At 47.3% G+C, this 12,523-nt stretch overlaps 1 protein-coding gene, 1 long non-coding RNA gene and 4 other non-coding genes across 6 annotated transcripts; 5 read left to right on the top strand and 1 right to left on the bottom strand.

Moving 5' to 3' along the window:
- Window positions 1-1,936: 1,936 nt before the first annotated feature.
- On the bottom strand, window positions 1,937-3,934 carry Rab42 (RAB42, member RAS oncogene family). The gene is made up of 2 exons (XM_026391772.2): window positions 3,705-3,934; window positions 1,937-2,839 (listed from the first exon to the last, which is right to left on the bottom strand). Exons 1-2 carry the CDS (start codon window positions 3,932-3,934, stop codon window positions 2,416-2,418), a joined length of 654 nt encoding a protein of 217 aa, XP_026247557.1. The 3' UTR covers window positions 1,937-2,415.
- Window positions 3,935-9,374: 5,440 nt separating this feature from the next.
- On the top strand, window positions 9,375-12,118 carry LOC113184808 (uncharacterized). Its single transcript, XR_003301046.2, has 5 exons — window positions 9,375-9,698; window positions 10,598-10,674; window positions 10,968-11,049; window positions 11,371-11,423; window positions 11,978-12,118. It is a non-coding gene; the product is annotated as an uncharacterized LOC113184808 (long non-coding RNA).
- LOC113184892 (small nucleolar RNA SNORA16B/SNORA16A family) lies at window positions 10,162-10,296 on the top strand. Its single transcript, XR_003301064.1, has one exon. It is a non-coding gene; the product is annotated as a small nucleolar RNA SNORA16B/SNORA16A family (small nucleolar RNA).
- On the top strand, window positions 10,722-10,851 carry LOC113184893 (small nucleolar RNA SNORA44). The gene has a single exon (XR_003301065.1). It is a non-coding gene; the product is annotated as a small nucleolar RNA SNORA44 (small nucleolar RNA).
- LOC113184895 (small nucleolar RNA SNORA61) lies at window positions 11,079-11,211 on the top strand. The gene has a single exon (XR_003301067.2). It is a non-coding gene; the product is annotated as a small nucleolar RNA SNORA61 (small nucleolar RNA).
- On the top strand, window positions 11,835-11,908 carry LOC113184900 (small nucleolar RNA SNORD99). Its single transcript, XR_003301071.1, has one exon. It is a non-coding gene; the product is annotated as a small nucleolar RNA SNORD99 (small nucleolar RNA).
- Window positions 12,119-12,523: the final 405 nt, after the last annotated feature.

Here is a 12,523-nt window from a genome sequence, read left to right as displayed (position 1 = left end):
GTCTTACTGAGTTGTTTAGTGCCTTGATTTTGCTGAGGCTGGCTTTGAACTCTCTATCCTCCTGCCTCAGTCTCCAAAGCCACTGGGATCACAGAGGTGCGCCATTGCGCCCAGCTTAACTTTTTGTTACATCTTCACAGCACTTACAACTGGAAATCGTTTAGTTCATTATTTGTATTTTTTTCTCTCTCTTCCACTAGAATGCCAGCCCTAAAGGGCTTTTCAGTTATGGCCACTGCTATATCTCCAGAGATTCTGACAGAGTAGATGCTTGTTCAGAAAAATTTTGATGAAGGAATGAAAATATGCCCTAAAACAAATACTTTCCCTCTCTTGGCCTCATATGTGAAATGGGGATAATTGTACAAACCTTAGAGGGATACTACAAGGATAAGTGAGGTTATTTTAATTATTTGTTTATTCAGCGGTACTGGGGGTAAAATCGAGGGACACTATTCTATTACTGAGCTAACATCCCTGCACCCTACCTTTTTTTTTTTTTTTTTAGACAGAGTTTCATTAAATTACTGAGGCTGGCCTCAAACTTGCTGCTTCAGCGCCCCCCCACCCCACCCCAGTAGTAGGGATTATAAACCTGTACACTGTTCCAGCCTAGTGAGGTTGTTTTTAAAAAAGGGAGGGCCACAGAGAGGTCAACCCTAGACCAGCCTCCATGGGAGGAAGCTAAGAAACAACCTAACTGAAAACCTCCCAAGAGGGCTGGGGCTGTGGCTCTGGCTCAGTGGTAGAGCACTTGCCTCAAATGTGTGAGGCACTGGGTTCAATTCTCAGCACCGCATATAAATGAATAAAATAAAGGTCCATCAACAACTAAAAAAAAATATTAAAAAAAAAACCTCCCAAGAACTCAAGGAAGGAAGGATTATCAATCACGTGTTACTGAGGAGGAAACTGAGGCTGAGGTGAGGTAACTGGCCCAACTCACAAAATGAGTTAAGTGGTTATGGTCTTTTTACTGTGGCAATTGTCCATGCTCTGCTCATGCCCACTGGCACAGTGACATACTCTCTATGCCTGCTGAGATCTGTCCAACCTAAGCACCATTTCTTCCATGAAGTCCACAATAGTCTCACCTAGCAAATTAAATTCTTCAGGAGGCAGACATTTATTAGGGGGCATTCTTCAAATCCCTACCTGGTTGCGGAAGGAAGGGAAGGAGGGAGAACTTGGCTGCGATATTGTCACAATAATGTTCTCAATGAAGTCTTTAGATAGAGAGGGATGAATCTGGGTTTGATCTTCCACCCATAGGTGGAAATTGGATATGGACTGCCCTTTAGGGGTGGACAGTTCCCAGAGAGTATTTCAAATCATGTCTGTCACCTCGAAGTACTCCCAGCAGCAGGGGTAGGGTGGTAGGTGGGAGCATAGATCCCTCTGCCCTTGGTGGCTCATCGTAGTGTCCACTGTGTGCTCAGCATGCTTGCTACACATTCATGTTCAGCCCTGCCTCCCACACTCATTTAGCCCCTGGGCTTGTGGGAACACTGGGCAGCAACCCTAGATTGAGGCCACATCTGATTCCATGCCCAAACTCTTTCTGGCCTGAGGACCTAAGGAGGCTCTAAAAGCCAGTCTTGTACTGGAATTCCCCATAATCATTGCCAGAGCAGCAGCGTCCAGACGCTAAACTCAGGAATGCTTCCAGAAACAGCCTAAGCCAAGAAAGATACTGGAGGGGATGACAGCTTTTGTTATTCAGTTCTCGGAATGGCAGACTCTGAGTGAGCACACCTATAATTTCATTCATGGTCACAAATTCCCTATTCATCTTTTATAAGCCTTATTGACAGATGAGAAACTGAGGCTTAAGGAAAGGACACTGCATAATTGGTTTCTTTTTTTTTTTAATATTTATTTATTTATTTTTTTAGTTGGCGGACACAACATCTTTGTTGGTATGTGGTGCTGAGGATCGAACCCGGGTTGCACGCATGCCAGGCGAGGGCGCTACCGCTTGAGCCACATCCCCAGCCTCCATAATTGGTTTCTTAAACCTTAATCTAGAAAGGAGTTGAGCTAAACCCCCAAAATGCAGGAGGCATGACCTTGTCAAGATTCTGTTGAAGCCAGGCATGGTGACTACCGTTGTGATCCCAGTGGCTTGAGAGGCTAAGGCAAGAGGATCCGATTGCGAGTTCAAAGCCAGCCTCAGCAAAAGCAAGGCACTAAACAATTCAGTGAGACCCTGTCTCCAAATAAAATACAAAATAGGGCTGGAAATGTGGCTCAGAGGCCATATACCCCTGAGTTCAATCCCTGGTAACAACAACAACAACAACAAAAAAAGATTCCATTGAAATTAACCCTCCTCATTTGCCCTCCAAAGATACTAACACTCTGTCCCACCAGGGAATCTGAAGTCTGCTCTACTTTAACACCTTCTCTCTCAAGTCAACACTGGCATGAGCCTGGGTGCTGTTTCCTGCTAGAGGACCTAGGGATTTGGGCCCTGTGAATGAGCCGGACACCCCCCCAGTCCTCTTCCAGTTTGATGTCCCCCTGCTGCAGGGCTTGCTGGATAGCAGTGGTGAGGACGTCAAAGGCCAGAGCCACATTGCAGTTGTTTTTGGCTGAAGTTTCCACAAAGGCCATACCCAGGGAGGCAGCCAGCTCCTCTGCCTCTTGGGTAGAGACACAACGGGTGCTTTGCAGGTCACTCTTGTGGCCAACCAGCAGGAAGATCACCTTGTTGGGCCCCTGAGTGGACTTGACCTCCTGGTGCCAGTCTGGGATGTGTTCAAAAGACTTCCTGTTCGTCACATCAAAGACCAGCAGAACTCCCACCACATTCCTGTAGAAGGACCTGGTGATGCACCTGGGGAAGGGGACGGTAAGTTAGGAGAGCCTGAGGACACCAAGATATCCCCAGAGATTGGACCTTCTCCCTAGGACCCACAGAATGCCTCACACCCCTCTCTAGCTCATTCACAGCCCTGTGCTTCTTGACAGGTCAGCGTCTGTCTCTCTCCCAACACTGCAACACTCCCCAGTCTGGAAGCAAGTTACAAACTCCTAACCATTTCTCCAATCCTGGAGGAGCCTTGGTGATTCCCTGTTCTCCATTCTCTGCCCGACAAATTCCTACTCATCCTTCAGGGCCAACATAAATTCTCATATTCTCTCTCTCTCTCTCTCTCTTTTTAATTTCTGCAGTTCTGAGGATTGAACTCAGGGCCTCTCACATGTTATGCAGTTGCTCTAACACTAGGCTATGTTCCCAGGACTTTTTATTTTGAGACAGGGTTCTGCTACACTGCCAAAGCTACAAACTTGCAATCCTCCTGCCTTGGCTTCCCCAGTAACTAGGATTACAGGTCTGTGCCATCAGGCCAGGCGCCAATCTCTCTTCCTTTGACACTCCCCTTTGGGCTATGGGAATTCTGGCACCCAGAAAGCTGGGGTGCAAATCCCCGAAAAACTGAATGTTCCTCTAGCACTGGGGGCTGGGGATGTGGCTCAGAGGTAAAGTGCTTACCTAACGACGCTGTGGGACTTGGCCCACACGCGGTATTTGTAAGATGAAGTATAGAGGGAGGGCGGGGGTCTGGCCAGAGCGATCTGCAGAGACCCAGGGAGGGATGAAGTCGGGGATGTGCATGGCCAGGGGCCCCTTCCCCCTCCCCGCAAGCCAGAGGTCCCTCCGTGTTGCGCCTGCCTGCCCACCGCCCCAGCGGCCGCACCTGAAGCGCTCCTGTCCTGCGGTGTCCCACAGCTGCAGCTTGACCCTCGGCCCGGCAGTCAGCTGCAGCGCGCGGCTGTAGAACTCGACGCCCACGGTGGGCTCCGGCTCGGACTCGGTCTCGAGCCCAGGCGCCCCCGCCACGTAACGTCGCAGCAGCGACGTCTTGCCCACCGCTGCCTCTCCAAGCAGCGCGATCCGAAACTGGTAGCGGCAATCCCAGGGCTCCATAGCCAAATCCCGATACGCCGCCCCCGCGGCTATTTGTCTGGCCCCGCCCCTGCCCGTCGGGTCCTCCTCCTTCCCGGGATCGCTGCTTCCCGCCCCGAGCGAAGGGTCACCAGCAGACAGAGGTCGGGGGAGCCTGGGACATTTTCAACACAGAGAAGATCAGACCCCAAGGAGTTGGGATGGAGGAAGTCATTTCTTCTGTAAAAAGTTTTCCCTTCTGGAGCTGGGGTTGTGGCTCAGCGGTCGAGCGCTCACCTAGCAAGCGAGAGGCCCCAGGTTCGATCCTCAGCACTACAAATAAATAAATAAATAAATAAATAAATAAAGGTATTGTGTCCAACTACAACTAAAAAATTTTAAAAATAAATAAATAAAAAAGTTTTCCCTTCTGTAAAATAGGGCTAATAATCCCTACTCCACCGGATAGAGAGATTAAGCTGGATAGTGGGGAGGAGGAATACGGAAAGCTTGGCCAAGCAAGCACTGATTGGCCTGAAAGATCAAGGGTGCTGGAACGTCCATTCATTGATCCACTCACTGGAGTGGTGTCTCTCTCCAGCCCCCTGCCCTGCTGGTTCTGGACGGAGGACATCACTGTGGTGCCCCTTTCCGGAGCCCTATTAGACCTGCCTGGGGCATCCAGCTCAAGGTTCAGGTTCAATGTTAAACAGTTCCCTTGCTTCTACCATGCAGGTCAGTGCTGGAGAGCAGGCTTCCTGGAGGGAATCTGAACAAACACTGCCTGAAAGCAAAAGTAACCAAAACAGGGAAAGACCTTGAGGAATCAATGGTGCTTTTTATTATCAAGTAGCTGAGGGACACATTTTCAGGGGAGAAAATGGCAACTGGTTACGAGAGGGGGTCTGATTTTTTTTTTTTTTTAATAGGGTTTAAGTGAGACTTGACTCACAGCAGAGTTCCTAGGTTGGGCAGTTAGGGGGAACAGTTGTCCAAGTTCAAAGCCTTTGTTGCTGGGAAATGGTGAAAGTCCAAAGCCCATTGTTTTCCTTCTGTCCCTGAACCCATTGTCCTTCTTTCTCCCTGGGGGTTGTTTTCTTTTTTCCTGTGGATTGTTGTCTTCCATATCCTTCACTGCCATCTGCAACTCTAGTGGTACAGCTGGTCCGATGACATTTATGAAGCCAAATGATCATTTCTTTGTGCTTTATGTAGTAACCCTTTGTATATGGGGATGGAGAGTGGGGATTGTACCCAGGGGCCCTCCACCACTGAGATACATCCCCAGCCTTTCTGTATTTTGATACACGGTTTCTCTAAATTGGTAGAGGCTGACCTTGACCTTAGGATCCTTCTGCCACAGCCTCTGCAGCAGGTGGGATTACAGGCTTGTACCAGTGTGAGGAGTCTTACCAGTTTGTTTTTGCAAATTGGTGGTTTGAGGAACTATTGAAATCATCATGTCATTATATTTTTTCTTTGCACAACCTTGTGAATAGGTGGCACTATTCTGCTCATTGTTACAGAGGAAGAAAAAAACAGACTCAGAGAAGTTAAATATCTAATTTAGGCTCACTCAGCAAGGAAGACAGACTAGCTGCCAAGTTTACTCAAGGTCAAAGCTTTGTTTACTCTTTCTGTTTCTAACTGGAGAGTTTGGGGATCTGAGAAAAGCCAGGTTTTTCCTGACTGATTCTAAACATCTCAGTGGGAAGCCATTTTATCAGTTTTCCAAGTAATTCTGGCCAGAGCAGCTGGGCAAAGGCAGAGCTATAGGAAATGCTGCTTGAACCCAGCCTTCCTGAAGCCTTTCTGGTCAGCTCATGTGACAGTGCACTCACTGTCAGCATCTTGAACTTCCTCCCTCTCCCAGACCCTCCAGCTGTGGGTTGGGGTCATGTGTCTGCCTATGATTGCACCGACCAGCAGAATCTAGACATCAGCTAGTCTGCCCTAGAATCACTGTGTGACCCAAGAGGCAAGCTATTTCCCTTCTCTGAACCCTGTTTTCTTTCTGCTAAGCAAGGCAAATCATGGACCCACTTTACAGGGTGGTTCTGGAGGTACTGTGTGTTGCAACAGCGAAGTTCTGTACATTCTCATCAGATAGATCTGGGTTGTAGTTCTGTCCTGGAGAAGAGACATTTCCAGAGAAGAATCCAAGGAGTTCCCAGAGAGGAGGGGAAATTTGACTCAGGACCAGCAGGGTTCTTGGGATATGTGAAGGAAAAGAATTTCAGCTCAAGTCAGACAAAGCATAAACAGAGGTTTATTTAGGAAGTAGACAGGCTTTCAGGGGAGAATGTGGGTTATCTGGAGTGAGAAGACCCTCCTTAGGTTGGGATGAGTTGAATATTTATAGAAGCACTGTAGTTAGTCTCTGGATTGGAGGTGGAGCTACACAATTTTTGGCGTGTTTTCCCTGGGTTTGGGCATTTTCCTTGTTTTACAAGGGCACTGACCAAGGGCACGTCACTCAAGATTTACAACTGTGTTTTTTGCATCTCATGGCTTGAGTGCATTTCCTTTAAGACTCATTATTTCCGCTGGAGCTCAGGGTTAGAGCATTTGCCTAGCATGTGTGAGGCTCTGGGTTTGATTCTCAGCACTGCAAATAAATAAATAATAAAATAAAGATCCATGAGCAGTTAGAAAAATATGTTTTAAAAAAGACTCATTATAGGGGCTGGGGATGTGGCTCAAGCGGTAGCGCGCTCGCCTGGTATGCGTGCGAACCGGGTTCGATCCTCAGCACCACATACCAACAAAGATGTTGTGTCCACCGAGAACTAAAAAATAAATATTAAAAATTCTTTCTCTCTCTCTCTCTCTCTCTCTCCTCTCTCACTCTCTCTAAAAAAAAAAAAAAAAAAAAAAAGACTCATTATATCTCTCTTTTTATCTTAAATCCCTATCTCATTCAGCCCAGACTTTGGTCTCTTAATCTTAAGGGTTGGTGAGGGGTGAAGATCCTTCAATGACTGCTTCAGGCTGGCAAGGGGCAATGACCCTGCCTAGTCAGGAAGCTAAAGTTTCACATGGGTATGGTGGTGCATGCCTGTAATCCCAGAGGCTCCAGAGATTGAGGCAAGAGGATCGCAAGTTCAAAGCCAGCCTCAGCAAAACTGAGGTGCTAAGCAACTCAGTGAGACCCTGTCTCTAAATAAAATACAAAATAGGGCTGGGGATGTGACTCTGTTGCTGAATACCCCTGAGTTCAGTCCCCAGTAACCCCCAAAATACTCACACAAAAATAAAACAAAGAATACAATCAATAATAAATGCTGAAGAGGATATGGGGAAAAAAGGAACATTTTTACACTGTTGGTAGGATTGTAAATTAGTATGTAAGGGGGGTCCGGCGGAGCGTCGGAGGGAGAGACCACACACAAGAGACTTACTCCATGCAATTGGCAAAAGGGGATTTATTGGGGATCCATTCCAGCGCGCTGGGACTCTGTGCCCACTCAAGAAGGGAGCGCAGCTCAGAGCCCCGAGCAGAGGTTCAAACAGAGCTTAAGTACACTTTTTGGGGAGGGCGGGAGTCTTTGCATACATCAGAACAAATCATCATGAGGCGCGGGGAAATTGAACAACAACTCTGAGACGTGATTGGCACATTCATTGGCGGGGTGATTGGTCATTCGTAAGCGGGTTACACATTCAAACTGATTGGTTTGGGCCCTGTGAGGAACTGCACAGGGCCCTAGGCTAAATGGCCAGTAGGGCGTTGTTTTAACTATCTCAGGAATCTGGGTGTAACAGAGGAACTTAATAATACCTAATCTTTTACATTCAAGCTTTCCAGCTTAGAAACTTTACCCTTTCAAGTACAGCACTATGGAAATAAGTATGGAGGTTCCTCAAAAGCATGGGCTGGGTACTGTAGTGCATGCCTGTAATCCTAGTGACTCTGGAGACTGAGGATGGAGGATGGTAAGTTCCAGCCAGCCTCAGCAATTTAGGGAGGCCCTAGGCAACTTAATGAGACCCTGTCTAAAAATAAAGAGCTGGGGATGCCAGTCATCACTGACTTACCTCCTTCCACCATACAGAAAAATGAACTCAAAATAGATCTTTTTTTCTTTTTGGGGGTGGTGTTGCAGGGGGTGGGGTTTGCAGGGAATTGAACCCAGGACCTCATTCATGCTAAGTACACAAACCATCACTGAGCTACACCCCCAACCCCCCAAACTAAAAACCTTTGCTATTAACACCCTGGCTGGTGTGTTGAGACCATATGGAAGGGGTAGGGGCCAATGGTTGAATCTGAGAGACTAGTTGAGAAATTACTGCTACCACTCAGGTGAGCAGGTGAGTGACAGTGGTAGTATCTGTGGAGGCAGTAAGAAACGGTCTTGATGCATTTTTAAGGCACAACACATAGGATTTGCTGACGAATTGAACATGGAATATTACAAAAAGACTGGAGTAAAGGGTCTCTTCAAGGACATGGCAAAACGGGGAAGAGCAGCTGTTGTGTTGTAAGAAGCTCATTAGACCTCTAGGTGATGTCAAGGAAGATTCAGGGGGTTAAGTTTGGAGCTTGGGAGAGAAGTGGAGCTGGAAATGCACATTTGAAAGTCACGAGTTTCAAATCCAATCAGAATCTGTTGTCTTCTCCAAAAAAATGGGAATAATAGTAGAACCTACTGTTTTTTTTGTTTTTCTTTTGAACTAAGCTCTTCTTAGGTTGCGGAGGTAGGTCTCCAGCCCCACAGACAGCTGAAACGCCCTGCTAACCTAGTTATTAAGGTGTACGTCAGGTAAAAAACTAGCAGATTAAGTTGCTTGGCAACTACTATTTGTATTTTTATGTTGACGCTTACTCATTTATTCCATGAGTAAAATATAGCACAAAAACATACTGTAGTGACTGTGTGATCTCTGGGCTTGACTTATCACTCACTAGAGAGCCATTCCTCAATTTCCTTTAGAAAATGAGCTGAACTATGATATCTACACACAGAATTGTTACGAAAACTAGATGAGATAACCGAGCTCAGTGTTAACAGAAGGCACTCAGCAATGTTATGTTAGCGGATGAGACAAGCCTTAAACAATGCATCAATCTGAGTCTTCAATCGCCTCCTTTGAGAAGCACTCCCAAGACCTCCACTCCAAAACCTCACTGCGCCCCTGCGGAAACCCTCTCAGTTGCTACTCCGGGTATCCCAAGGCGCGCGGAGTCAAGCCCTTTCACAGCTCAGCGGGATAATCGAAGGTCGCTCCAGAGACTGAATTTGGAGGGCAAGACCAGTAAGCTTCAGTTGTGAGCCCAGGGCCCTGGACTGGAAGTGGGCGATCCGAGGATCCGGAATCGAGCTGAAGGAACCGCTCGGGCCGGCAGAAACCACACCCGGCCCGCCACGCGTATGGGGCTGCGCCTGGGCGCGTGGACTACAGATCCCAGCAGCCCCGCGCGGCGCTCAGGAAGCGCAGGCGTGGTCGCAGACTGGGCATATATAAGCCCGGTGCCGGGGCCCGTGCGTCCTTTCTCCTGTCCCTGGCGCTGGTGGTGTCTGGACGTGGAACCACGAGGCCGGTGCCCGTAGCCGCCTTAGCTCGCTTCTATAGGCCCGCACTCGTCCGGGCTACCTCTAGAGACTGCGGGATGTAGAGTGCCGGGCCGGGCCTCTTGGCCTGGGCTGCCGAGGGCCTGAAGGCTACGACGGCCGCCTGCGCAGTGAGACGGGTCGGCACCCGCCGGGCGGTGTCCTCTTCCCGTCTCCGCTGGCGCAGCCGTACCCTGGCGCCTGACCCGTGGATGAGGCGAGCGGGCGGCCGGGTGCTGGAAACGAGTTGGGTATGTAATTAGGCACTTGGGGTTGAAGTCTTGGGCCTCAGATCACCTAATTTAGGTAATAACACCAATCGGTGAGCCTGAGAACTGCTGCGTGACATTGGACAATTGACTTAGTTACAGAATATTCTAGAAGGTATCTTGGTGTGAATATAAGGACAAAATTTTCAGGAGGAGGGTTTTGGAGTCGTTCAGACGCTCTTTTTCCTGCCCTTCCCCCAGCCCCCGTGGTGCTTGGGATTGAACCCACATGCTAGGCAAGCACTCTGCCACCGAGCGGCATCTCCAACCCTTTAAAATGATTCTGTGAGATTGAGATAATGCATACAAAACACTGGTACACAGTACAGCCCTTAGGGCCTACAGGATGACTAGTGTCCTTTGGTAGCCAATGATGCACAGGATTTAGGTGAATTAGGAAGGATAAGTGTGGTTTGGCTTTGAGGTTCTGTGGTCTCCATTGCCCCCTGGCCCTTATCGAAGCTGCAGCTGCTTCCACATAGCTGCTGTGGTCAAAAAGGAGCCCAGAGCAGCAGTTTTCCTTGACGGTCGCCGTTCTGTTTGCTGTAACTGATCTGCAACATTTTGGGAAAAGACAACTTCATTGTTCTTGCTATTTCTTAGGGATAGCTGGAGACCTTTATTAATATTGAACGTAGAGTTATCAGGGTGAGGTGTTGAAAAATAACTAGTTGAGCCCAGGAACCAGAATGAAAGGGCATTTGGGGGTGTGTGGGATGCCTGTCCTAGAAAGATCAGTGGCACAGAGAATGCCAGTGCTTTGGTCTCTGTCCTGAAAAGCTAAGTCATCAGTATCAGGATTAAAAGCCAGGCAGACCTTTATGATTGGATGAAGGAAATGCTAAGATCAATCAGGACAGTTGTGCTGTCTTTCATCTTAGTCATGCCAGATCAAGATGCTATGAAGATGGTGGCGAGTGAGGGTCATGGTGATGAAATGCGACAACTTCAGGACTTGGTAAGTTACTTTTGGAGCTACATGGGGAGCTCCCTGGTGGAACAGTACAGCATGTTTCCAAGGGCTGTGGCTGTTTGTGGCCATGGGATCTCCAACTGCATGCAAGAACAACTGGAGAGACTTTGACAGCTCAGGTCAGCACAATACCTGCAGCTGCCACTCACCTTTCCTATAAAGTCATCAGGACCTGGGTTGGAAGCCTGCCACACCAGGTCCAGGTGTGTTCCGTCAACTTCATATAGGTGGTTGGATCAACTGATTTAGAGCCTTCACAATAAGCTTCGTTTCTGCAGGTTGCCCCCAGGTTTCCAGGAAGTGTGTGATATTGAAGAGTGAAAAGACCAGCTTGTTTCTGGAGTTGTGCTTTAGATTAAGGTAAAGTTACCATGGTAAAGTTACACTTGACCCTCTGGTTCCCTTTCCCATCGGATCTGAATACTGGTCTTGGTGGTCGTAAAAGGAGGAAAAGTAATACTGAAGCTGGCCTTAACCGTGTTCTAGTCTGTTTTCTAACACATGGGCTAATTTCAAACAGGAGTGAATTCTCTTTGAAATTGTTTGCTCTTCCCCTGTACAATGGAGGATAAGAGGATGAGTGTGATGCTGTGTGCATTTGATTAGGAATTGCTGGATAATGTTGTATTTGAGGGGTGTTTTCTTTTCTCTTGATAGAGGGTGTCTTTTTTTTTTTTTAAGGTCTTTGTAACCAGAAAGTTGTCTTCATCTTCGATAATTGGCTACAGAGTTGGGTGAGTTAATGACTACCTTCCTTCTAGCTTCAGGCAGTGCTATACTATTGCAAACCCTTTCCTTAAGCAGTGTAACAGGTATTACACTGCTATGGAAGTTTTAGCATTTAAAAACCATTTAATTTGTCAGTGTGATGCTGAGGATCTAACCCAGGGCCTCACATGCCCTACAAGTGCTCTACACTGAGCCCCAGCCCCTCAAGTTATCTGTGAATTTGCCATAAACACAGCTACTGGAAGCAGCAGAGGGAACAACTCTGCTCCTTGGGCAAGAAGGACTGAGCTGCAAATACCCTGTAGTGACTGGAGCTTATGCCATAATTTTTTGTGCGAGCTCATCTCTACCCCTGGGAGAGTGGGAGGTAGACTAGTGGTTAGAAAGGAGTAGTTAAGATATTTTTAGGGTCACTCACTGGTCCAGGATGAAACCTAATCTGAGTGGACATCTATGGATGAGAAATGCGGATATGGGACTGAGACCAGCTCTTAGGAAAGTGCTTGGGTGGGAATTACCCAGGGCTGTGGTAACACATGGGCTTATACTTCCTTTTCAGGAAAACACCGTGGGAAAGAAGATGCACACAAAAAGGTCACCAGTTATTAAAGAAGAAAATGGTAGCTTTGTAAGCAGATTTTTTTCTTTGCAAATGCTGTAATATGTAGCTATCCATAAGCAATAAAAGGCTTTGGAAATATTTGTCCCTCAGGTTGTTGCTTATTCCTCACTTATATCCCATATATGCAGCTGAATTATAATCTAATCCCTTCATAAGATTGATCCATTTTTTGACTGTTTTAATTTGCATTTTTTTTTCTTTTGCTGGGCCTGAGACTGTTTGCTTAGATCCTTTTTGCCTAAAGCAGCAACTGTACACACCACCTCAGTTCCTCTGGTATAAAATTAATTGGAAGAGATGGAGATTTTATAAACCATAGACCTTTCAGAAGTGTCTGGTACTGGATATACTTGATAAGGGATGGGTATGAGTCTGGCATGGATTCTGGCTCACACCAAGTCACTTTAATCACATTACCTCTTGTGAACCACCATATAGAATACTTACTTAGTTTAGGCAATTAAGGCCAAGAAATGGGAAGGG

The sequence above is a fragment of the Urocitellus parryii genome, chromosome 11 (assembly GCF_045843805.1).
Source record: "Urocitellus parryii isolate mUroPar1 chromosome 11, mUroPar1.hap1, whole genome shotgun sequence".
Lineage (NCBI taxonomy): Eukaryota > Metazoa > Chordata > Mammalia > Rodentia > Sciuridae > Urocitellus > Urocitellus parryii.
Note: the sequence above shows the minus strand (reverse complement) of the source record. Positions and strands in the feature narration are given on the sequence as shown.